Source organism: Porites lutea, chromosome 7 (genome assembly GCF_958299795.1).
Source record: "Porites lutea chromosome 7, jaPorLute2.1, whole genome shotgun sequence".
Classification (NCBI taxonomy): Eukaryota; Metazoa; Cnidaria; class Anthozoa; order Scleractinia; family Poritidae; genus Porites; species Porites lutea.
This window is the reverse complement of record NC_133207.1, coordinates 22,295,372-22,318,172: the sequence shown is the minus strand read 5'-3', so window position 1 is coordinate 22,318,172 and position 22,801 is coordinate 22,295,372. Positions and strand designations below refer to the sequence as shown.

The 22,801-nt window shown below is 40.9% G+C and overlaps 2 protein-coding genes across 2 annotated transcripts; one reads left to right on the top strand and one right to left on the bottom strand.

Moving 5' to 3' along the window:
* The first annotated feature begins 2,811 nt into the window (after nt 1–2,811).
* Nucleotides 2,812–8,351, top strand: LOC140942799 (E3 ubiquitin-protein ligase TRIM45-like). Its single transcript, XM_073391806.1, has one exon. The coding sequence runs from the start codon at nt 2,937–2,939 to the stop codon at nt 5,202–5,204; it is 2,268 nt and encodes a 755-aa protein (XP_073247907.1). The 5' UTR covers nt 2,812–2,936; the 3' UTR covers nt 5,205–8,351.
* A 2,184-nt stretch (nt 8,352–10,535) lies between these two features.
* Nucleotides 10,536–22,655, bottom strand: LOC140943937 (atypical kinase COQ8A, mitochondrial-like). The gene is made up of 13 exons (XM_073393044.1): nt 22,156–22,655; nt 20,717–20,783; nt 20,036–20,107; nt 19,745–19,870; nt 17,576–17,661; nt 17,339–17,479; nt 16,655–16,736; nt 16,328–16,421; nt 15,868–16,009; nt 14,191–14,298; nt 12,803–12,868; nt 12,171–12,257; nt 10,536–11,882 (listed from the first exon to the last, which is right to left on the bottom strand). Exons 1-13 carry the CDS (start codon nt 22,558–22,560, stop codon nt 11,607–11,609), a joined length of 1,752 nt encoding a protein of 583 aa, XP_073249145.1. The 5' UTR covers nt 22,561–22,655; the 3' UTR covers nt 10,536–11,606.
* Nucleotides 22,656–22,801: the final 146 nt, after the last annotated feature.

Sequence of the window (22,801 nt, the reverse complement as noted above, 5' to 3'; positions counted from 1 at the left end):
ATCTAGCCCATATATGGGACAACTGAGGGAATAATTATTCTCTCTTCTCCCATGTCCCATCTTTTACATGCGCCTTATAAGGGAGGGTACTGTTCAATACTTAATCGGGACAAAAGTCATGAATTTTCATTACAAGTTTCCGGCAATATACCTAAAGTTTGATAATGAATTTTCTATTCGCTGGCTTGCATCACAGCAGGTGGTAAGTAAAATGAGATGTATTAATGAACTATTGCGACACCTTTACAGTTTGCGGTGCTCAATTTGTAAGAGGAAAATTCATTTTCAACCAGGCTTATGCTTCAGCATGCTTACTAAAATATATTCTTTTCCTTTGACGGTAATAAACAACCGCACAAGAGGGGAGTATCACGGCTCAAAAGAGAACTGAAATAGCAAGACGACTAGACGTACATGAGCCACGGATTTTTAATATCCAGAATATCGCCTTTTGCAGATTTTTAGTGCTTTCCTGAAAGGATGAATTTGCAAATAAGCTCTACCTTATAATGGAGCATAATGTACTTTTAGTTGGCAGGTGTAATATCTGATTTGGAATAGAATTAATTTGGCACGGCCTCGACTAGCATTTTTGGCTAACTGCGTGCCAAGAAGTTATACGGGCAATATTATCATAATAAAAAACTGCAAAAACACTACTACAAAACAGAAACGACAAAACTATCGTGACAAAACCAGTGCCAAACTGTGTTGCCTGGGCTTATACATCTTTGTAAGGGGTTTTAATTTAGGAGGGTTTATAAACGGAGGGACTTATATCCGAGGGGCCGTTTATAACCGGAATAGAAAGCTAAAGCAGAGCTGATCAAAATGCGTTTTGTGATTCAAGTACTGGTTTTCATTTAAGCTTTAAAAATACCAGTCACATGCAATAAGTCGAATCAGTCAAGAAAACAAAAGCGAGAAGGGGATTTCATCCCGAGGAGGAGGAGGGGGGGGGGGTATATTTTTTCTGTTTACTGGTACATGGGGGAGGGGGGCTCATAAGTTAAGGGCGATAAGCGACTAGCCTGTTCCAGGCGTTCAGATGGTGGGGAGCGGTGCGAAATTAAAAGGAGCGCGAGAAAATAAAAGCGAGGGAGGAGGAGAGTCCCCCTCTACTTTTCATCGCTTTCTTTACTTCGCACCCCTCTCCACTATCTGAACGCTTGGAACAGGCTAATAAGAGACACTTTATGGTGTTCCTTTTTTGCGTATACAATGGAGAACAAAAGAACTTGGGACTGTGAGAAAAAGTGAACAATTCTTGCAAGGACCTCTTGGACAAACAGCGGCGAGCGAAAGCCGGATCTTGTCGTAGATCAGGATCAACAATACAAAATAACACTTAAAATTGAAGGCAAGACTAGACAAAACTAGTCCCTGATGAAGACTAGTTTTGTCTAGTCGAAATATTGGGCAAATAAATTTGTAAACCTTAGCTGTGTGAAAAAGCCCTTCCAAGTAATTGTAACGTAGGACTCTGCTCCTAACGACAATTTTTTGTTTGGCCGTTTGGGTTCATCCCGTCGTCCGCCACCACTCCCCCCAGCAATGTTGTGGGCAAAAAAAGCACTCATTACTACCTATTTGCTCAAAATTTAATTTTGTTTGTGGTGGGAGGAGAGGGGTCGCTAGTTTTACTAATATCACTGGAAATTGGAAAGGTCCCGACACTTTTGACCTTCATTGTGGCTGATCCAATTTAGCCGAGAGTTCCCGCCAAGTGCGCAAATTTTTTATGAAAAAAATTGTTTATTATTTCAGTACCTACTTATTTACCCATTGGAACACATGAGCGCAAGATGCGCATTGTCCAACGTCAGCAGCATTTCAGCTTTTCTAGAAAACCTTATGTCATTCACAAAAAATGTTAGATATGTGAGCCACGTTGAGAGAGTTCTAGGTGTACGGGTAGTAATCATTTTAAAATTATTTACAGACGCCATTTTAATCGTCATCAGGTGCAGTATATATAAGACATATAAGATCTAAAGTTTGTTGGAGCTGTCTGACTTGAATTACTTCCAGTCGCGTTTTTTCAACCACCAATAACCAAGAGGTTTTGACTAAGCTCACTCAACGCTAAGAATTTTCTTTGTTCTCTTAATCAATAAGATTGGAATAAAGAATTTATTGCAGATCGTATCTCTGCCATGAAATACGTATGAAATGGTCCTGCAGACGTATTAAGAGTGGATTAACTGATAGTCCTCCCTTTTACAGGATAAATACCTTGTAGACTGGCATTTATTGGAGAGAGCTTAGGAAAGAAATCAAATTATAGAGGACATTGAATCTAGTGTGTTTTCAACGCTGTGAAATGATATGTTAATTTCAATAGAATTATCTTGTCAGCGTAAGAACATAAGGAGACAATGAAGGTCATAGTAATTATGACAGCTATTTTGTACAGTTATGAATGGATGGAAGCAAGTTATTTATATTCATAAGCTAGCTTTTCCCTGTTTCTCAATACTGATTCTTTGCAATAACAATTCTGGCTCAGTGCAGTAAAAATTATGAGGGGCCAGTAGTCAACTATCGCTTGGCTACGTCCTCTTAATTATGTCGAATAGATACGAAAATAGCAAATAACCTATGAGAGGCTTCACAAATGAATAAACCGGAAAAGATGTATTCGTTTTCAGTTTTATGCCAAACACTAATCGGAAACGAACTTACATAAGTATGTAAACAACAGACATCTCAAAATTCGTGACTTTATTGCACCAAGTACACGCTGATTGTTTTAAAAGCGGATTAGCGCTTGATTGAAGGACCCAACTGAGGCTCATGTAAATATTTGTCATAAACCAGCGGTTTTTGTCTGATGAATGCAATTAACGATTAACGTTTGCGTGGTTTGAAGTACTCAAGTGAATCGCTCGACCTGCTTTGATCGCATCGGTTGTAGGTCGAAGTTACAATCTAATATGGACATCAGAAATGTTATGGAAAACCTCGAGGAGTTGGTTACCTGTCCTTTATGCTCCAACGTTGTTCGCAAACCCAAACTTACGCCGTGTCTCCACACGTTTTGTTGTGAATGTTTGAAAGAAATTGCCAGAAGTCGGCCATATCAAACCTCAATCGCGTGTCCACTCTGCCAAACTGATATTCGAAAACCAGAAGGCAACCAGTTCGATTTACTGCCATCAAATTTGTACACCACCCGCCTTCTAGATCTTCTGATCGCCAAACGTCGCAATTATCCTGATGCTGCCTGTGGGAACTGCCAAAAGAAGTTGATGTTAAGCGCGTTTTGCTTTGCGTGTGACACATTCATGTGTGATGAATGCTTCAACGCGCACAATGTCATTACTCGAAGTAACGCGCATCGTACAGTGAGTCTGGGAAAATTCAAGATGCGAGATTATGAAGATCTGCTTCGGCGACCGATGCTTTGCGCCCACAAATTCACAGAGAAAGGTGTTGTCGAATACTTTTGTTACGACTGTGACGCTTGTGTCTGTCACATATGCAATATCGCCGTCCAACACACTCATCGAATTGTCGACCTGCACGAGGCCGCTTCGGAGCAAAAGTTAAAACTCCGAGATATGAACTCGAGACTCAAAGAGCAAATTAGAATGGTGGAAATTGGTGTTCATAACGTCGAACATCGATCAGTGGAAGTCCAGGAGCAGGTAGACTACCTGAAGAAAGATATCACAACAAAGATGGATAATCTTGTCGCCAACATCAGGGCTCATCAAGAGGAGATTATACAGTCGCTGGAGAATATCCGTAGGGATAAGCTCGAGAATCTCTCATTCCAGCTAAAGCTTTTCGAGACTATGAAGTCACAGACCGAAAGCGCCTTTGTTTACATCGAAAATCTTCTCCAAAGAAATATCAGCGAAGAAATCCTGAATATTAAAAATCACGTCACGTCACGCGTTGAAGAGATCGCGAATCTTGTTGTGGGCACAAACCCCGCGGAAAATGAACAGATCGGTTACGTTCCTAACTTCGAAATATTTGATGGGCTTCAAAACTCGACCATAGGTAGAGTTGTGACCAGTCTCACCGAACCAGCCATGTCAACGGCTGAGGGAGACGGTGTGGATGATGTCTCAGCTGGAGAAGAAGCTGAATTTACAGTTACAACCAGAAACGCCCAGGGCGAGGTCTGCTACAGCGAAATCGACCATGTGGTAGTGGAAGTAAAGTCTTCGATGTGGGGTGTGATAGAAAGCAGTGTTCGAAACTATAAAAATGGTACTTACTATGTAAGTTACTTGCCTCGCGTCCCTGGGCCCCACCGAGTACAAGTTGAAGTTGGCGGGCATCTGATCCGAGATAGCCCTTTCATGGTTGAAGTGAAACCACCGATTCTATCCCCCCTGAAATCTTTTGGCTCCCATGGCAATCCAGATGGGAAATTTACTCAACCTCACGGAGTCATTGGGTCAGACAATGGGCAAATCGTTGTGTCGGATAGCCTAAAGCATCGCATTCACGTATTCACAGCAGACGGAGGACAGATCCTCGATTTTGGTGGAGAGGGCACCAAAGATGGCAAATTATTTCACCCGATGGCCATAGCCTTTGACAAGAGTCAGAAGTACATCCTAGTCGCTGACAGTGACAACAACCGTGTGCAGTACTACGATGTTAAAACTGGCAGGTACGTCAAGAAGTTTGGCTCAGAGGGCAGTGGCCATGGCCAGTTCAATGGACCGTGTGGCATCTCTGTGGATCAGAGAGGTCGCGTCATTGTCACCGACTGGAACAACCACAGAGTCCAAGTTTTTGGCCCTGATGGCAAGTTCCTTTTCAAATTTGGAGATACAGGAGAAGACCGGCTCATTCATCCCAGGTTTGCTATTTACCATGATACAGAAGAGCGTTTTGTGGTCTCGGACACCGGTAACGATGTGATAAAAGTTTTTGATCAAAATGGGGATCTGATACGGATAATAGGCCGACCTGGTCACAAGAAAGGCGAATTTTGTGGCCCACGGGGCCTAGCTATTGATAAAAACCAAAATATTATTGTATGCGATTTTGAAAATCACCGTCTTCAAGTTGTTACTATAAGAGGAGTTGTTCTCAATAGTTTCGGTACCAATGGGAAAGGTATTGGGCAATTTGCATTCCCACTTAGTGTTTCCGTGGTCGGTGGGTCACGTGTCATTGTCAGCGATTGGGGTAACAATAGGATCCAGATCTTTAAGTATAGAGATTCTATAAACTAAATGATAATAGTTTAGCTTGTAGAAAGGTTTGCTTTCAATATTGGGTAAGCTTATATCCACAGTGGAACCGACATAACCGACATAAGGAACTGGCAAACTTAGTTCGCTGTAACAGGGTTTCGTCATATGAAGGTTCTTTTCCATATACGGTATTTTACTATAACTGGGGTAAAGAAATCATTAGCTTTACCGAGGACTTCGTTGTATACAGGTTCGTTGTATCGAGCCGGGCTCCGCAGCGCTGTATCCTGGGTTGGCCGGGGGCGGGGATCGGAGTGCAAATGAAAGAGTCGGGGATGCTTGTCGGAAAGTTAGAATTAAACCCCTGAAGGAGATCAATCTGGGCGTGGCTCAGGCTTGATTTGACCCCTAAAGAAGACTATACGCAATACAGTCTGACAGCATCTGTTTCTTTTTATGTAAAAAATATTACAAAATTTTCCGTCCTGTTAATCCACAATCTGCAATTTTAACCTCTAAGCAAGCGACGAGCATCCCCTTGACCCCGTCATTTTCATGTGGGAGTCCCGTCAGGTCTTTATTTTAGCAAGTACAGAAGGTCACGTTTTCTTTGACTTGGCTTTCATCCATGAAGTGAATGACTCGACAAACTGTTCCAGGGACAAATATTACTGATTAATTTCTAAGTTAGAGCCATCTAAATTTCATGAAGTTTTTGTCATTAACTGAAAAGGTGCAAAGTTAAACTAAAAGTTCTTTTCAAATAGACAAACCAGAATAATCGAACATGGCAACTTAAGTGCATGCCTTGAAACATTCATAAGAGATTTGAGCCTTCTCATGTTGACCCTCTCGTCTTATACTTGGGTGCAAATTAACATCCATTTCGCTTGTTAAACATCGTTTGCTCGCTGATCCGGTCTACATGCGTATAGCAAAAAGCCTCTTCGATTGGTGACGTCACCATGTAAATAAGCTGTTATTGTTAGAGATTGCCTCTGTAAGAAGATTTTAAAAATTTGAATATTAGCGGATTTATATTAAGTTACACGTAATTTTAACCATTATTTTAAGGGTGATTTATTTTGTCTCGTCATCATTTACTGCAACTTTGCCTTAAACCTCAATTCCGCCACAGTTGTAAATATTATATTATTTAAAGAATTAATAGAGGATATTACATGGCCGCGCGGAGATAAGAAATTTCTCTTCGACTGTTGAAAAAATATTTCACGAGTGAGCGCAGCGAACGAGTGAAATATTTTTTTCGACACGAGAAGAGAAATTTCGTATCTCCAAGCGACCATGTAATATTCTATTTATTATATAAACACCAATGAAATGCCAAACCATTTTACTTAAAAAGTTTCTTGGTCTGAAAGGTGTGGTTTATCATGAAGCCATAGCAATGGTGATATTTTCACATGTGAGGATAACATGTTATTTTCACATGTGAAGATATCAAGTTTTCGCGCGAAAGCTCACTTGGTATTTCATTGGTGTTTATATAATAATGAGGATTATCACTTTAGTCTCAAGAATCAACATTCGCAAGAATGTCTGAATTTCACAATTCTCCGTTTTGTGCCCCTGGAGTAGAATAGTCTCAGTGGGGAAAGTCAGCGGACCAGCCAAAGTACTTCTTAAGAGTAAAAGTGAACAAGATTTTACCAACTCTCTCACTTTTAAGCTTCTGTAAACGCGTAACACAAAAATGTGCAATATTTTTGCAGCATTGCTCAAACGAGTGATGTTGCGCGTTATGCCACCCACCTTCAAACTCGTCTCGCCACAAATCAGGTTGCTGCAAGTTACCTGAATACTTACATTTGATTGGATAAAATTACGCGCGCGGTAGCCACTTCATACGTGGAAGTATACGTCACTTGCTGCAAAGCAAGTTTGTCATGGGCAGGTAAAACGCGCAACATGCAATCTTGCTCTTAACGTAAATAGATAAACTAGAAACTTGTCTCTGTTCTTCTCCGTAACTAGCATTCCCCCTTTTGGATAGTTGCCTGGATTTTAAAGTTTGTTAAATAAACTATCTTATCTCTATCTGATTCATTTAGCATAATCGTAGCATTGCTAGTAATAGCAATTTCAACAACATACATTTCTTAGAATTTTGACGTATTAGATAGGATCTTAAACAGGCTCTTAACTATTGAATCGAAGCTTCTAGAAAATTTGATATATTTCAATTTTCATCGTCAGTTTTCTTGTTTTATTTATTGGTACTCATTTGTTTGTTTTGTTTTATTTTGTTGGCTTTCGCGCTTCCTTGTCAGCCCAAGTATTAGCCTGTGTACAGACCCCCCCCCCCCCCCCCTTCCTTTAAGGAAAAATCAGACAAGGGGCGTCTCCGATATTTCCTGAGGTGAGGACGGTCTGTCTAAAGGCTGCCTTAGTATCAATTCTAGGGCTTTTGGACGTTTCAATGGTCTTTGAATAAGTAGCGATTATTAGCTATTACTTTTAGTGTAACATTTTCATTTTTAATTAGCTAAATACACTGTGGACTTCCTATTTAATTAGGCGCAAAATGTTAAAATTATGAAACCTTAACTCGAGTCCCGCGTAGGGTAGTCGCCCTTGAGGCCCCATTTTTGTCTCGTTGCGTGGCGAGACAGAAACGGCGGCAAGGGAAACTACAGGTATAGTAGCCTTCCACGCATACGTTATTAGGGCCTCGTCAGGAGGTCGAAGGAACGCGTGTTGGAGCAATAAGATCGAACATTCGAGTGCGGGGCTACGCGTACGGTAGCCTGTCATGGTACCAGTGTGGTGTTTACCGCAGGCAATATGATGTCCGATGTAAAATGGCTGTTTATTAACCCCGAGGTCACGGTACTCCCTTATACTTCCTATGGGGATTTGCCGCTGGTTCTACGATTCTCTCCGCCTGTTTTGTATGGACGAAATAAAGATGAATTTTCGACTCCATTGCAAACGAAATTTGCTCAGTAAGCTAGACTTGATTAGGAATAATTGGGGGTGGTGAGTGCTCAGGAATCGACCCTGAGAGAATTAATTAGAACGGCAAATCCCTGTAAAATTGGCCCATACATGGGAGTATCCCCTTCGGGTTGCTACCTGCGTGTTGATCAAAGTACACGTGTATTGACACTCCAGTGTAATAATAAAGCATTAATCAAAGATTAAAATGGCCAATTTTTGTCTGCATTTCATAGCCTCGTTTGTATCCTGACTCTAGGAACTGACTAAAGAGAGATATTTAGAAAATAGCCATCTTCCTTGACTGACAGAAACAGGTCAACTTGCCTGAAAATAGTTACTTCGGTAGAATTACAAAGTCTGTCAGCCCTTTCACAGAGACGATGGGTGGCATTTTATCTCTCTTTTTTCACCGGAGATCCCATACCGTAAAATTCCGAAAATAAGCCCCGGGGCTTATGTTTTTCAAAGGCCCTTTTTGAGGGGTTATTTTTGGAGTGGCTTATATTCGGAGGGGCTTATCTACGGAGGGAAATTTGCGTTTCAAAATCGATTGGGCTAGCCTTATATCTGGAAGTAAATTTACCGTTTTTGCTTTGTTTTACTTTATATTTGAGGGCAATTTTCCGAGTACAAGTCCCCGGGGGGCTTATATTTGGAGGGGCGGTTTAACGGAGGGTTTTTTTGCGTTACCGGTTTGGGGGGCTTATATTTGGAGGCGCTTATACATGAAGGGGCTTATTTGTGAAATTTTGCGGTAATTTTACCACAACCATCAAATACATCGGACGTTCAGCTTCGGGTTCAAATCGTAAATCTATCCGAGGTAGTGTATCGTCCGCCTGAGTCTGGTGCTGCAATTGGATTGTTCTTTGAGGAGTTTTCTAGTTTGTTGGAAGAAGTTGTTGTTTGCTAAGAGGAGCTGCTCATCATCTGCGACTTTAACTTCCACATGGACGATACGGCTGACAGATATGTTAAACCTGAAACAACATGTGGCTGTTCCCACCCATAGTATAGGAGTGGTCATATTTTAGGCCTTGTCATATCTAGAAAGGAGGCGGAGGCTGTGAAAGTCAATGAACTTGTTGTAATGCAGCAGTTAATTTCTGACCACAAAGCTCTTTGCTTTCAGCTGAACTTTCAGAAACCGCTCAATGAACGAAAGTCTGTTCTGAGCCGCCGGCTCAGGAACTTTGATTTTGAGTCCTTTAATAAGATGATCATCTCGTGAGGCCTGCTAGCAGATGCCAGTGATCTCCCCCTGGAGTTGCTGCTGGTTGACAGGTATGATAACGTCTTGCGTGACACCATGGACATATTGGCTCCGCTGAAATCTAGGACCATCGTCCTTCGTCCAAACCCTCCCTGGTATAACGAGGACATTGGCCTGATGAGAAGAGGAAGCGGCGCAGGTTAGAGCGCAGGTGGCGCCACTCTAGCCGTCTTGAATCGGACAGATTGAGCTACATAGAGCAGTGACTATCGAGCTAATAGGATGTCTATGGGACGTAAACAGACTCGCATTGCTGTTCGAAAATGCCCTCGGCTGTTCTTCTGTGCGGCGTCGCGACATATCTCCGGCCAAAGGCTGAAGCTACGAGCCTCGAAGCTCTTCGCACCGATCACAACCGGTAACCGCGCACAACTGGGACGGAGCCTTGCTTTTAGTGTACCTTCACCTTACCTTCACCCTGTTGATTCACCTTGCGAAAAAAAAATCAAAGACAGTTCTCTTTCCTTTATTAAGTATTTGACTTATTAATCCCTTGCAACCCCTTTACATTGTTTCTTGGTAACTTCTCTTGTATTTACAAAAGAAACGCGCTTAACAAGTCAATCACTTCGACCTACTTCTGACCGATTATTCTAAACATATGAAAATTGAAAATGGCGCCACGAGGAAACGGACACTTCGTTCAAGATTATCTTCGAGTTTTACATCTTTATGACTATTACAGACTATTGAATCAATCTGCTCTTCCTTGACCGATAACTATAACCTTCCGAATTCTTCGGATACACAAGATCTCTATCACGTAAACAATACCACGGCTAAACGTAAACCACGACGAAGTGCAATGCACTTCGTCCCATGTAGGCGGGAATTTTTTTTTGATGGAATCTGGAATCATACATTTTCGTCATCTACACTAGTAGGGTTTTCAAAAAATCATTGGCAGCATTCGCCACCTCGGGTCGTCACGATCTGCCATTTTACAGCACTTGGCTCATGGACTATATGGGCGCGATCCATTCAACCAAAATTCAGACCGGTCCGACCGGGAAAAGAGGACCACCTCAAAAGGTGGACCTGTTTTTCCGAAACTTTCCCGGTTGGACCGAACCGATCCATTGAGTTTTGGACCGAAATTTCCGGAAATTTTGGTTGAATGGATCGCGCCCTATAGGTCCCAAGTGTGACATGGAGTGACGCTCCATGTAAGGGATTCTGGAATCCGGGAAATTTTATGCTTGTGGAATCCGAAATCTGGGAAAGTTTTGCTTGTGGAATCTGGAATCTTGGGCAATGGAATCCGGAATATAACACAAGGAATCCGCAATCCTACTAAAGATTGGAATCCAGAATTCAAGTTCCATTCACAAAGACTAGAATACAGTACCTGGAATCCGGAATCCAAGGAGAGGAATCCAGAATCCAAGACTATTTCGGATTCTCCTCACATGGGACGACAAACTGATGCACAGTTTTGGAAATGACATTACTGTTTCCTTTACGAATCCATGAGTTACAGCATGAGTTTCTGGTTACAGTCACGTTACAAAGCGTAATGCAGTATACAAGTACGATTAAGATGGAACGCCGACCAGCAGTGAAATCGGAGACTATTTCTCCTCTCCTGTAAGTAAAACCGACAGTTATCGGTAAACCCATCTCTGCAGGGCGTTGATTACGGATATGGCGTTTCCGTGTACGGGTACGGATAGTCTGCTTCTTACCCCCCGGAGAAACGGGTAGGCTACCGGGTAGAACGGTAACGCCATTATCTCTTCTGGGAGAAAATGGTCGCCTTTTACATTTAACGCGGGTAGACATGTTCGCCTACCCGTACCCGTACCCGTGCGGTGTAACTTAAGGTCACTTCTGTTCCATAGCCTTTACGATTTAATAGGGATTGTCCAATTATATCTTACATTTAATTGATAACCAACAACCTCGTTCCCAGGGTCCTCTCGACAGAGAAGCGAAGAGAGAGGGCCAAAAATGAGAGATTGTCTGTTTGTACTGCACGCAATTAGAATGCGATTGAAAATTGACTGCAAATTGCGAGCCATCATAAAAAATTGCGAACCATAGCGTAAAACAACTTTTAAAGAGCTTCCATGAGTCACTGATGTAGCAAGAATGAAGACGGGGCAAAGTGGGGATCGGAGTATCCGTGAAAGTGCTGTTCGTCGGTTGATTCACCATTAAACTGAATTCCAGGATGTTCTTATAAGCGCTCTTGCGCCCTTTTCTGGTTACTCATCAAACTTGTAACTCTGCCACATTTCATCAAAAAGAGGCTTGCAGTTAATTGATGCTCCGAGCTTGGCACACAACAGAAAAGACCCGGACATTTTTCGGTGGAGTGAATACGTTTCCTCAGGGGGAGGGGATAGTCGATGACGTAACATGATTGGCAAGAGCTCTTGTATGCGCCGCGTGGTATCTTGGGTGTTGAAATCGAAGGGCCGGTCATTGGCGAAAGGCTCTCCAAGAATCATTACAGCGTCTGCGTGTGCGTTGATCATCACCTACCACATGGAGGAGAATGAATGTTTGGAAAACCAAGAAATCAATTTCACAACGTTGAATTCATGCATCTAATATTGGTCATCAAATATTGTATTTCGACTAGCTGTATGCCATGTTTGGCGCTCAGAGTAACATGTTTGCTATATAAAAGGGTTTAAATGTTACCGTCCCATTATGGCTCTTGATGTTCAGGAGAAAATTCATAAGGAAATAAAGTACAAGCTCTAGATTCTTGAATGTTGTGTCTGTTCTACAAACCCTCTACTAATCAGTGTACACTTTCTCACCTTGGATTCATATCCAGTGAGAAATCCCAGTCTTATGGAATTGTCAATCACCATGGCTCGGTCCCCTGTGGCGGCACCTCGGATAATCTAAATTACAAACACAGCAATGTATGAATGAGGCTGTCTCATACCCAGAGTCCACGAAAGCGCGGCAAACAGAGATCGCAGGGCATCACGGGAGGATTAAAACGCGAAGCGCCGCCAGGTACGGAAAATCCTTCCCAGGGCATTACATTCACTGAGGCGCTGAGTAAATGCAATTGAAAATGCTTGGGAACGAGGTTTTCTAAGCCCTCCTTTATATACTTAAGATCCAAGGTTCTAAACAGCGGCCCAGTTGTTCGAAAGTCGATTAGCGCTAACCGGGGTTAAGTTTTAATTCGGGTATCTTCTTCAATCAGTTCAAAAGCATTTTCTTGGATAATTTTCTTTATTCTTTTTAGAGCATCCAATAACTAAAATTTTAGTAAAAAAGAATTAACTGAAATGCTTTTTAAGCTTTCATATCTGAATTCAAATCTCGCACTATCCCTGGGTTATCTTAACCCAGCTTAGAACAACCCGGCCCAGGATTTTAATCTTGAAAATCGGGACCATGAAAACGATAAGGACAAGATTTAAGTCCAACTGACCTTAATATACCGATCTACAAATTTCTTGTCGTACGCACGGGACGCTCCAAAGTCAAGCAAACAGATCTAAAAATTAAGACACAGCATAATCATGAGAGGAAACCCGCGTTTATAATCAAGGGTTAGGGTATGGGTCGTCGAAAAAGTTGGGACAAGAGAAAAAAAGAGGAATGAAGGGGGAGGGGGAGAAGAGAAAGGGAGCTTCTTTCCTACCCTCCCCCATCTTCCATTTTTTCTTTTTTTGCTCTCCTTCCAACTTTCGCGCAATAGTGAGCCTAAGTAAACAGGGGTTTCAATAAGCACCAACGGCCGACGAAACGCGTCGGCTACTTTGCTTAGAGAAGTCGGCTACTTCCCTCTACAAAGAAGAAGCAACTAGTTTGAATAACGTTGTAGACAAGAAATATATCATAAAATTTGAATGAAAACGTAATTAAGATGTGTTTTCGTAAAGGCCCACTAGTTTTCCGTTATGCTTAAGTCATGTGAACGCTATATTTCAGTCATTTTTTCACAGTTTCTTTCATAGGTTTACGCAGAATTTGTTCAGGGGCAAAAGTACGTTCATTTGTTCATTTTCTTGTAGGAATTGACTGTGGGACATAAATTGAAAGCTACATTTTTTGAATGAAAAACAAGCTCTTTTGTCCTCATATTTAGTCCCCAGAACGCTGAAAATCGCATTTTAGGGCTTTGAAATTTCAAACTTTTCCCCTAGAAAAAGGGGTCTAACGGTCCCTTGTTGATACGCAGTCAGTTACTCTATTCAAACCTGCTGGCTACTTCAATTTTTATTGAAACCCCTGACAGTAAAGGCGTTTTTGAGGAACGCACAACCGGAAGTGAGGCCATTTCTCTTTTAATATGCCTCGACGCTACCACATTTATATTGCCAAGCTTTTTTTGTTCTTACTATTTGCCCGAAATTTTAGAAAAAAAAAACACTACTCAAGAATACAAAAAGTAAACTTCCGGTTGACATGCGTCACTCAAAAACGTTTAAGCTCCTTGATAACTTGATCAGAAACGACAGTTGTACAGTTGTACGCAGGCTATGTTACGGGGAGAACTCTAAAAGATTACAACGGATTGCTGTTTGCATTCGGTTAAGCTTGAGGTGGACTGTCGTCTAATAATCTTTAAGTTTATCTAGTTTGCGTAACAAGCGCCGGTTTTGTAGGACAAAGAAAGAAATATCGAGGAAGCGCGTTCCCATTGCGCGGTCTGTTAAAAACATGATAGACCTTTTTCATAATGGCGGCTGATAAATATATTCTTTTTTATGTATGATAATCAGCCTTTCTGACCTCGTTTGTACTTTGCACATGCTAACGAGGCCAGAAAGGAAAATTATCTGACAATATCCTAACAATATTTCTGGGACAAACCTTTTCCGTGACAGGATTGTAGAAGAAGTTTGACCAGTTGGGATCTGTTTGCATGAATCTGAACTCAAACAACTCCTTCAAACAGAGTTTAAGGATGTTTAAGCACAGCTGGAAAGCAACAGAAGCAGAAGTCAAGTACTTTTCCACTCACTTAAATAATACATATTGTAGAGCTTTCTTGCATTTACAAAGGTAGAGAAAACGGTCTCATTTTTAACTTCACTTATTTATCAGTTATCTAATCTACTACACTTTGTGAAAAATACAACCCGAAATGCAATCAATTCTGTAGTTTTGTCGCCCGACAGCGCTGTACATAAGGTAATCCAGGACAGTCTTGAATTCTGGACTCTATGCTGTGGATTCAGGATTTTAGATTCTGGATTCCAGACTCCTTGTTTTGGATTCCAGATTCCAATGGTTAGCAGGATAATGGATTCCCAGTCTGGAGCTGAAGTCCTTGACTGTTCGCAATGCCCTTTTTTTTTTCATAAGATCATCAGGATTGAGCACCTACCAGTACAGGCAGCCATCTTGGTTTCATAATAGGGGACTGTGAACAGCCTACTGAAGTCTGGATTCCAACACTCAGGATTCTGGATTCCACAGGGAAAAATTTCCCAGATTCCGACATCCAGATTACAGAGTTCTCAATGGAATCTGGCACCTGGTGATTGATCACTGCCTAATGCACCTATCAATGTAAACCCCGTGGGGGGGGGGGGGGGGGGAGTGCGGGCAAGGGGTGGGGATTTGACAAATTTTAAAATTTTTCGATCAAATTCCCCAGGGTGGGAAACGAGAGGTCAATCAAAGTGTCAAAAAAGCCCCCACCCCAGGGGAAAAAATCTAAACAAGCAATGCTATAATACTATATAAAACGAATAAAAGAACATTTCAAACACGTTGTTACTACTTTTAATTACGGTTAACGGCAGCTCCATTAAATTACTCGCTGTAATTAAGTATTTTCTCTCTCCACTAGCATATCTTATCTTGAACAACAAAATCACTCTAGGAAGATTGCCTGTGCTATATAATATTAATAAAACGTAAAATGCTTTATAACATCTGCTCAACATGTCGGAACAGGTCGGATCAGTGACCCATAAAAAATCCTCTGACTTTCACGGTGGAATTCGATTTCAATCGAGTTCTACAATCAGATGGGAACTTGAAGATAAAAACTTCCTCAAAATAGACATTATCTGTTTAGATGACAGTTTAAAGTATCGGATTATGGTCATTAAAACAAATGAAAACTTCATACCTTTCTCCAACAAGGTGACTTTCAGGAAGCCTCGAGGGACGGACTTGGTAACTGTTTCTGAATTGATACCAGGCTTCTGTCGGTCAAAGTCAAATGTCCCGACCCCGGGGTCGCTTCACACGATCAAAAGCCCGACAGCGGGGATAGTCCCAGGCATCAAATCCCCTCCCCTTACCCGCACTCCCCCCCCCACGGGATTTACATTGATAGGTGCATAAATTTGTAGCCAAGTACTTTGCATTCTATTTGCTCCTTTTCCCTCCCTAGTTTACAACCTTTCCGTTTGTCACTGCCGCCTACTTTAATAAGGCTGGGCAGATGGCTACTTCAAATCCTATTGAGACCCCTGAGATTACCTTACACAGGGCAAGTTTTGCATCAATTTTCTTATGAGATTCCAACAATACCTTGTTAATGGTCTCCTGGTTTGGATTTTCTATCTTATCAAGTGATGTTCCCTCTATCAGCTCTGTAGTTAGCACTTGCTTTGACGTCAGGTCTTCAATAACTTCAGGTACATAATACTCCGGCATGTCTTTCAGCAGTTCTCTAGGTAAGAGAAAAAAAAGAAAACTCTACAATGTCTCACAGGGAAACACTGTGAAACCTGATTTTTTCTAGCAACATGAGTATTGTCGCCATTCCTTCGTTAACTGAAGGATGGAATCCTGTAAAGTGGTTCCAATTTTTGACTCAGAAGACAAAATCCTGTACTGTGACCACTCAAAAAAATCTCCTTGGCAACTGTACTTTCACATGGTACTATTTGTTCTTCAGCTTTTTCTTACAAAAAGAAATTTGAATTTTTGTCTAATTTTGATTTATGCCATTTCTGGGAGGGTTAGAGTATTAAGACTGCTCCATTACCTAAAGTGCTGTCCATTCTTAGCCTCCCGAAGATAGTCTACCTCCCAAGCCATCTCCCGTCTAGCAACATCCATGGCATTCTCTGCATATAAACCTAGTGAAATTAAAGAAAAAGGTATAAAAGGTTCACATGAGCAAAGGAGTACTTGTCTTGTCCCACCACAACTAGCTTTCCAGCGATTTGCAGAGCAAGCTATCCAACTCCTGCATACAAAGAATAAAGTTGTTGTTGTTGTTGTTGTTGTTGGAAGCCCTCATGGCTGAAGCTTAACCTGGTTAAAAACAAACAGGGAGATCACATGAATTATAGGACTGGATGGTAGTTACCTTCAGGTAAGAGATTACTGACTTTCAACACTGTCATCAAGTTGTTGATGTCACTGTCGATGCTGTCCCCAACCCCTGGGTACTGAGGTAAACAAGACAAAAAACAAATATGAGAAAAATTTAGTAAGCAATTATTAATGACCAGGAAGAACACTCCAGTATTAAAGTAACAGAATCACTCCAACTTTTCCTGTCATTAACAGAGACTTTCTGTCCTAGCAAAGAGCTAAAGATACCAAATGAGAAGATTGATTGTCAATATCTTTAACTCAACATTGCTATCATGCAGTACTTTAATTTCTTGTTCATCCTACAGCCAAGACATATTCATTAACCAATAAAACACTCATAATAATATCTGACCCTTAGGGTTGCCAAAAGGTTTTGAAGTAGATGGCTGAGTGGTCAAAGTAGGCGGCCAGTCCACGGATGTTTCATTCAAAAAATCCCTTCCATAAAGAAATGCCAAGCAGAGTAGCTGGCCGATACCAACTGAGTAGGTGGCGATTTTCGCTGGCAGCCAGCTACTTTTGACAACCCTGGACCCTTAAATGAAAATCTGACAAAATTAGGTCTCTACTTGTAATCAAGATGCCTTGCGATTTAGCTACAATATTGAATTGTTAAAAATGAAAAAATAAAAAGTGCAGCATTTCCAGTGCTTTTCATTTGAGCCCTTCATACCTGAATCTTTATAGCAACAGAGCGCCCATCTTTGAGTACCCCCCTGTGCACTTGGCCAATGGATGCTGCAGCAAATGGCTTCATGTCAAACTCTAAAAGTTTGTCTCGCCAATTGGCTCCCAGTTCTGTCACTAGAACTTTCTGAAATGAGAAATACATTTCAAACTCATAAATCATTGTTGCCAAGCAAAGTAGCTTTTAAAAGACAAAGAACCAGTAACAAAGTAAACTGCAGACCTCCAATTGCCAGCGAGGCATGAAGTCTGCACTGTCACGCACTCTTTCAAATATTGTTTGTAACTCTGGTGAAATGAAAGCATTATCTGCAAAAAAACAACAACCAATGTCAGTAGAAAAGAAAGCACTGAGCAAGTAAAGGAAGGACCAAGGGCCCATTTCTTGAAAGTCCCAGTACAACTTAACGAGCCCAAAACCAAACATTCAAATCAAATTTAAAATCTAAAGAATATTTTGTTCTGTCAACCAACAGGTTTATCATATTATCTGTAAAACTTTGGAAAACATCATTGAAACTTTGATCTTAAAAGTGCTAACAAAGCAGCTTTTGGGTTCAGTAATCACCAGCACTTTTGAGAAACAGGCACTTGCTATTAAAGGTTTCACTGCACTATATTTTACATCATAACAACAAAATGTACAGGGAAAGTTATTTACTAAAATGAAAACATTTAATAGAGGAGTCTCTTCAACCCTTTCAGTCTCTTGTCAGGAGGTTTTTACTATCGAGTCTGTGGAGTGCCGACAAATTCCTGCACAGCTATGAACATTCAAATGAAACCTCTTTTGCCCTACATGTAATTTTACATGGCATTGTTTATTTTCAGCCCTTCAAAAAATGAAATTTGGAATGTTTGTTTAACTTTGACATATCCACGTTTGGGAGTGAAAGGTTCAAATGATCTGAAGATTAACTATGGAAGTTATCAGTCCGACCTTACATCACCTCAGCCTGCATGGCAGGTGCAAAAAGGGGAGGGGAAGGGGGGAGGGAGAAAAGCATAAAAGGGAAAAGGGAAGGAAGGGCCTGCTATAAGAGCCGTTGCTTTTGTATTCCGCCTACCAATTTTCCAACTAATCCGATAACATCAACTATCAATACGTTACCAATCACAAGTAGGGGGCTTCTCAGCATGTTCTGAACTTCATTACTTTGTTTACTGGAAATTGTCAAGTCAAGAGGCTTTTTTCAAATGATATAATTGAGCGAAATAAAACATTTTTACTGTTCCTGCTCCTGCACCAAACACGATAAACAATGATCAGTGTTGGGTGAAAACAAAAAACGTTTGGTCTTATGTCATCAAACACAATGGTCACAAAGAACAGAAGAGTTAAATATCTGAGACTCAAATAATGGAAGGAGAATTATAAAAAATTGTCAAAAAGCTCAATGGATAGTTTTTACCAAAGCTTCAGCTCTCTTTTTACAAATCATTTAGAAGTTCACTCAAGATGGTATATTATGCTTTTGCCGAAAAGGAGCGTGTCCAGCTCCTAAAATTCTTCAAATAATGATAACCGCTGCTCTTGTGAATATAGGCACTGCAGATGTCCGGTACGAATCGCAATCGCCGCTCAGTGTTTGGACAAATCCAGTATACAAAACCTCCTGAACATCTCTGCTTGCTAAAGAGGCTATTATAGTACTGTTGGTTCTAGTTTGTGTTTCAACATGAAGTTGCAACTTGATTGGAGTAATTTTGATTTTCCAAAGCTTATGCCAGTAGAAAACATTAGTCATTTCCTGGATGCCTGCATCATGATCATGGTTGTCTCTCACTAATACACGCCAATAAATCACTCAATAGGGCTCAGCCAATCAGGAATTTGCTGCTGCTACCGTCTGCAGAAATGAACAAATTATAGGGGGTTCTTATAGCAGGCATCCCTTACCCTCTCTACCCAATTCCCACCCTTGTCTTTGTTCCTCCCTATCCCCTACCCCTTTGGATGCCTGCTACCCCAGGGAACCCAACTCACATATTTTAATGACAGGGGGGTCCGACAGAGGTTCATATTTTATACCCCAAAAAATCCCAACTTCAGAATTTGTCTACCCAAAAAAATCCCTACTTTTTTTTTAGCATACCCAAAAAAATCCCTCAGTGTTTTTGCATCAGCAAATTTTATTATTTATCTTCTGGAAAGCTAAAACGTGCCAACTTCAACTTTGGTTTTGGTCAAAAACAAAACTATAAATTGCGCTTATGTTATTTTTGATTTGAGCTGATGAAAAATACAATACCCAAAAAAATCCCTCTGTTATTTTCACGACCCAAAAAAATCCCTTTTGGCCAAAATGTCAGACCCAAAAAAATCCTTCGGACCCCCCGTCATTAAAATATGTGAGTGGGGCCCCTGGGCCTGCTACACATGTTACATCACCTTGAATGCTTAACATTTGTCCTAACTTTAGCGCTGCTCCTCTCATTTTACATAGTGTGGTTACTATTCTCTCAGCATTTGCTTCAGACAAAAATGGACTCCCAGTCAGGTCTGCTACACTAGTACCTACATAAGAAACATCATCAATGAGAAGGGTACAATTCATAATATACAGTACCACTCGAACAAAAGTATGAAGCTACCACTCTTTTGCTTGAAAGAGATAACATGACACAATAAATAAATATTCAAATTTACAAAAATGTTCATGATAGAAGAAGACAAGATTACCTGTCTTACTAAGACCAAGTTGTCGCTTTGTGACCTCGGCAAGAGCACCAAGTCCCAGCCCAGCAACCAGGCCTGCAAGAAAAACAGTCAGGGTGGATATAGCACATTAATTTAGTAAAAGGGGGCTGCGACACTTGCCAACGATTCAGAGAAAAAAAAGCTACTTCATTGATTAAAGAATTCTGAGGGCATCTGTGTCTAGCCATTAAGTCCCTATAAGACTGTCTAGGACACATAAAATTAATTATAACAAATAATAGTCTCAGACAGAAGTGAGGACCATCACATCCTACCCTCAACCACTCACAGGACCGAAAATACGCAGCCATAGAGGAAGCAGTGATTTGTTTAAGGAGAACAACTTTGCAAGAAATCTTATGAATACAACCCCAAATTGTACAGTCCTGAGGCAACTTAATTTTGGTGAGAAAAAAATAACTCAGGTTATGGCTCTGCACTGAAGGTTAAATGTTACTGTGTAGTACTATAGGAGCTACATTCATTGATTTTTGTAGTGATAATGATGATGATGATGATGATGATGATGATGACGATGGTAACAACATACAAGTATGATGACGATCAATACTAGTACTTTCAGTTTTCACAATTTTTATCTAAGACTTTTAATTTGCTTCAGTTCTTGAGAGAAAGAAAACAAACAAAAATAAATGATCATACCACTGTAATTCAAAAGTCTCCCAACTCTGGAGGAAGGAACTGGTGACTCCTTTGATCTCCCACTCAGCTAAATTCAAAGAAAAATACATGGACAGCATCAATAATGAGCATTCACCTACTAATTTTCATATGTCAGACGAGAAATGCTGTTGATAACCATATTAAACAATTTTATTTTGTTCAAAAGTAGGCAGCAATGAGCTGAAATACTGTTAAAACTACAATGTAAAACCTTATGGAGAAAGATGTTTTTTTCAGTTATGAAGCGACACAGGTGAAAAAAAAAGTCCCTCCTACTAAAATAAAACAAACTCTGTGCACATGCAAATGATAGTTAGCCCCTTCCAAAGTGAACAGGTGTCTTGAAAGAAAAGTCCAAAGGACTTTTTATCAAGGACTCATACTGATTGAATTGTGATGGAACAGGTTGCATTTGAGAGTTTCGGTGGAGTGATTCAAGCTTCAATTGACAACAAAATTATTGGGACACCTTTGTCAAATGGTGTATTTCATGGAGAACAAAAAAGTCTGGACTCCACCTCCACCCTTTCATTAAAAGTTGGGTTGTTTGTTTTTTGCACTATTAGCTTGAACAGCACAGCAACATTGATTGAAGGGGGTGGGGAAGGAAAAGCTCTATGTTTCACTGGCCTATTGAAGTGTCTGATGCCTGGTTCAGGACGCTGAACTTTTCATAAGCAAGCTCCGCACGTGAACCAATAATTAAGGGGGTGTTTACATGAGAAAACTCGCACCAGCGCGAGTTTCATACGGGGATGACTTTTTTACTTCGTATCGTGTTAACATTATGACTGGGTCATTTCATATCGTGTTATTTGAAGGTACACTACATGTTGATAAAATACATGTACCATTCAAAACCGCAAATATGCGCATGCGCTACCATTCCAGTCTACCAGCAGACTGATTTCACACTGAAACTTGTAGTCGTTTCACGTTTACATGATACCGTCGCGAGATTTTGTACCAGAGTGAAACTCTTGCCCCGCTACAACAACCAGGGTGAACTCACACAGGGGTGACTTACAGCATGACATTTTGTGGTGGTATCATGTAACAATTATGTAGAGCCATGAGAAGGAACCGGAGTGAGTTCACTCCGGAGCGAAAGTCGCCCCGGTGTCATGTAAACACCCCCTAAGAGTAGCTATTAGAATTTGGAAAAGCTCAGCTGTTCTTCCCACCTAGCCCAGGAAGAAATTTCGGATTTGAAGCGACTTTGAAACAGCTCTGATTCTGATGCCGAACTTTTCATGTGCTGAACCTAATGCATGAATTATGATAACGTATTTTGCAAGCAGTCTGACTGAAATAAGCATTTTTTGTGAAAAGAGCATTGTCAGTTTGTGGACAATGGGTTCTGATTACATAACCATAGTTATGTAAGTTGCATCTAGTCCAATAGAAAAAAAATGTACCTTTTGAGTAGAAGGACGTCTTGTAGAAGAGACTTGTTTATTTGCTGTGTTATTCTTAAGGCCTACATTTCTTTTATTTGCAGCGGTTGTATCTTGTCCAGGATTGGTGGGTGTTTGTGAAACAGCATCACTGGAGCTGGTCGTAAACAACAACCGAGCCGCTTTTGAACAAGTTATATTTGATTGCAACAATCTTGAACGAAATTTCACTCTTTCTGTGTAAGTTAATGGAGCACGAGCTTGAAGACGTCCGCAACACTTCCCTGTCGTTGGAACAAGCAATGTTGAAAGCATTCTAGAGGGCAAAACACAAGTGTTTTTTGTGCTGGCGACATGTGCGACAGGCCCTACTATGGACGCACATGCAAACTTCTTCCAAAGTCGAAAATGCCTTTCTTTCATCATATTCTGAGCCGGAGGATGCGAAATACCAATTGGTTTGATGTGCACCGAGAAAACAATACCAGGACGTAGAAAATACAACTTTTTAAAGGTGATAGATCGGAAGCGAATTCGGAAATATGCACATGTTGATTTTGCTCCTGCGTTTGTTTACGGTCAGCAGTGGTGACATTTCATCCATGTACGAGAGCATATAGCGTCCTAAGCGAGTGGACAGAATTTTTTATATTTCTTTCTTTTTCTT

Coding starts and splice junctions, on each gene's coding strand:
- LOC140943937 (XM_073393044.1), bottom strand. CDS start 22,560: ATGATGAAAGAAAGGCATTTTCGACTTTGGAAGAAGTTTGCATGTGCG. Junction 17,662..19,744: donor ACAAATGTTAAGCATTCAAG/GTGATGTAACAT, acceptor GTTTTTTTGCAG/ATAATGCTTTCATTTCACCA. Junction 11,883..12,170: donor TCACTGGATATGAATCCAAG/GTGAGAAAGTGT, acceptor TCCATGTGGTAG/GTGATGATCAACGCACACGC.
- LOC140942799 (XM_073391806.1), top strand. CDS start 2,937: ATGGACATCAGAAATGTTATGGAAAACCTCGAGGAGTTGGTTACCTGT.